Source organism: Cariama cristata, unplaced genomic scaffold (assembly GCF_000690535.1).
Source record: "Cariama cristata isolate BGI_N322 unplaced genomic scaffold, ASM69053v1 scaffold21704, whole genome shotgun sequence".
Lineage (NCBI taxonomy): Eukaryota > Metazoa > Chordata > Aves > Cariamiformes > Cariamidae > Cariama > Cariama cristata.
The window spans coordinates 12,105-14,307 of record NW_009613830.1 but is presented as its reverse complement, the minus strand read 5'-3'; the positions used below and the strand labels follow the sequence as shown (position 1 = coordinate 14,307).

The window sequence follows — 2,203 nt, the reverse complement described above, 5'->3', positions numbered from 1 at the left end:
CACAGACATGCTGTTCTCTCTTTTTCCCTCCCCTCCCTTCCTTGTGTCTCTTCCTATTTCTCTTTCTCCTCTGCTCTTTCTTCTCCCATTCATCTCTCTTCCCATCTGTCACTCTGTCTTCTTCCTCTCCCTGACCCCGACTCGCTTGCTTCCTCCTTCCCCCATCGACATCCTCTTCCTCTGCAACAGAGGCAGTTCTCTGAAGCCCTCTCTTCTTGGTGGTTCTGTGCTTTATGTTCATGCAAAGCTGAGACTTTCCATGATTCATCCGCTTGTTACAGTAGAGAGGAGCATGGCCATTAGTCTCCTGGGTACCGAAAGCCAGATGCTGGTCCTTGGGTGGCCTTCAACTGGCGGGTTTGAAGCCGGTGGCTTTGCAGCATCCTGATGAGTGAGTGCTGCCGTGGGAAGGGTGTTCGACCCTTCTCGCTCACGGAGAGCTGCTCCCTAGGTGCAACAAGCTGGTTCAGACCCTGCAGTTTGTACGTAGCAGAGTGAACCTCAGCAGATGTGCTTGTCCTTTGCTGGGCTTTAATGGTAGGTCAAGGAAATGGTTAACAGAAAAACCCATTAGCAAGGACCAAGCTGGTTTTTCTTCCGCAGGTGAAAAGCTGGAGGTGCCAAGACCCCAGACAGCACTGTCTGGTTGCCTCTGTGATTTAACAACAGCAGGTTTTAAGATGTTGCCACAAACTGATATGCCTATGAGCAAGACACCCGGCTACTTAATTGCTGTTCAGCCCCACGTCGTGTATCTGTTTGATCTTCTGCTGGTATCAGAGCCGATGGTGTCCTGCTTCCAGTGACCGGGCTTTTTCTTGTTTTTTTCCAGGTGCAGCTGCAGGCTCAGCCTTTGGCAGTAAGTAAAAACATAACTGAAATGCTGGCATTTAACACCCTGCTGCATGGTCCTTGCAGATGTCACTAGGAAAAAAAAAAAAAAGGTTATTTTCTGTCCATTATCATTTTCCAGGCAATAAGTCTTCCCTAATTGTGCCTCATTTTCTGTCCTGTCAAAGAGTCTTATATTTTCTTCCTTTGACTTCAGTAGCCTCATTTTGCCTCTTCCTCTGGCGTGGTTTCCCCCCATGAGGTTCGTTAGTACGGCAGCCGGAAAGGAAATAAAAAAAGACTCTTCAAAACCACCAGTGCTCGCCGTGAACTTCCCCCCAGCCCGGTGCTGCAGGCTTCTGCTCTGAGAAGGAGCTGGGTTTGAATTATTTGGCGTAGCATCCAGTCTGGGTCACCTTGGGCTATTGATAAAAAAAACATACAGAGAGCGTGTGTACATCTGTATGTACATGTGTATGTATATAAATACATGTCTATGAAGTGTCGGCAGCAAAGACGGTAGAGGTCAGCGAGGATTTCTATTGAAAAATTGATGGTATGATAGGACTCCTTATTTAACAAAGCTGGAGGTAGTCTGATATCAAAGAGCCTTGAGTTTTGGGTAAGCAGAAGCCTGGGTTTTGTGGCTCAGAGTTACCCTCCAGAAGAAACAAATTGGAGAGCTGAATGAATAATGAATTCTTTGGTTTGCAGGCAAGGGGAAAGAATTGGAGGAGAAAGAGTTTCAGAGAAATGCAAATGCAATTAAGAAAAATGCACCTAATTGAAAAGTGGAGGGCAAGTTTTCTGGGTAAATGAACCATATTTAGATTTTGAGCAGTTAAACTTAAAAATTTCAAGTAAAAATTAAAAGTCTTCATTAAGTAATTTAGGATTTAAAAAAATTGTTTTATCAGTCCAAAATATTCTTTGCTTTTCTGATCAAAACCATTTTGACAACTCTTTTTTCCCCCCTTAACAGAGCTCGGCACCCTCCGCGCTACCTTTGTTTCACTGGGAGATGTTTCCCATCACATTTTGCTGCTAGGGAGAAGCTGCGGGGGGTGCTGGGAGCGATGCGCAGGAGGTGGACAGGAGGGATTTGTGTCCGAGGCCAGTTAAGGAGAGATTATTTAGCCTGCATAGGAGACTAGAAGTGACCTAAATTAAGTATTTAAACTAGCTCAGGGCTATTATGAAATTAAGCACGATAATCTGCATGAAGCAGTGGGACAAACAAGGACAGGAGGGCAGCAGGTGTAAGTTAAGTAGGAATTTGTGTTCCGAGTGTTATTTTAGTTCGGGCTGTTGCGGTGAGCGCGGTGGGGTGGGCACCGCACCCGGGATCGCTCCTGCGCAGCTCCGCGGGAGC

The 2,203-nt window shown here is 46.2% G+C and overlaps 1 protein-coding gene across 1 annotated transcript in view; it reads left to right on the top strand.

The window, feature by feature from the left end:
• The window catches only part of NTNG2 (netrin G2), a gene marked incomplete at its 3' end in the record, with an annotated part of 47,884 nt that overhangs the window by 33,746 nt on the left and 11,935 nt on the right, over nt 1-2,203 (top strand). The window contains 1 exon segment of the mRNA XM_009699184.1: nt 833-859. Coding sequence (XP_009697486.1) covers nt 833-859 — 27 coding nt within the window.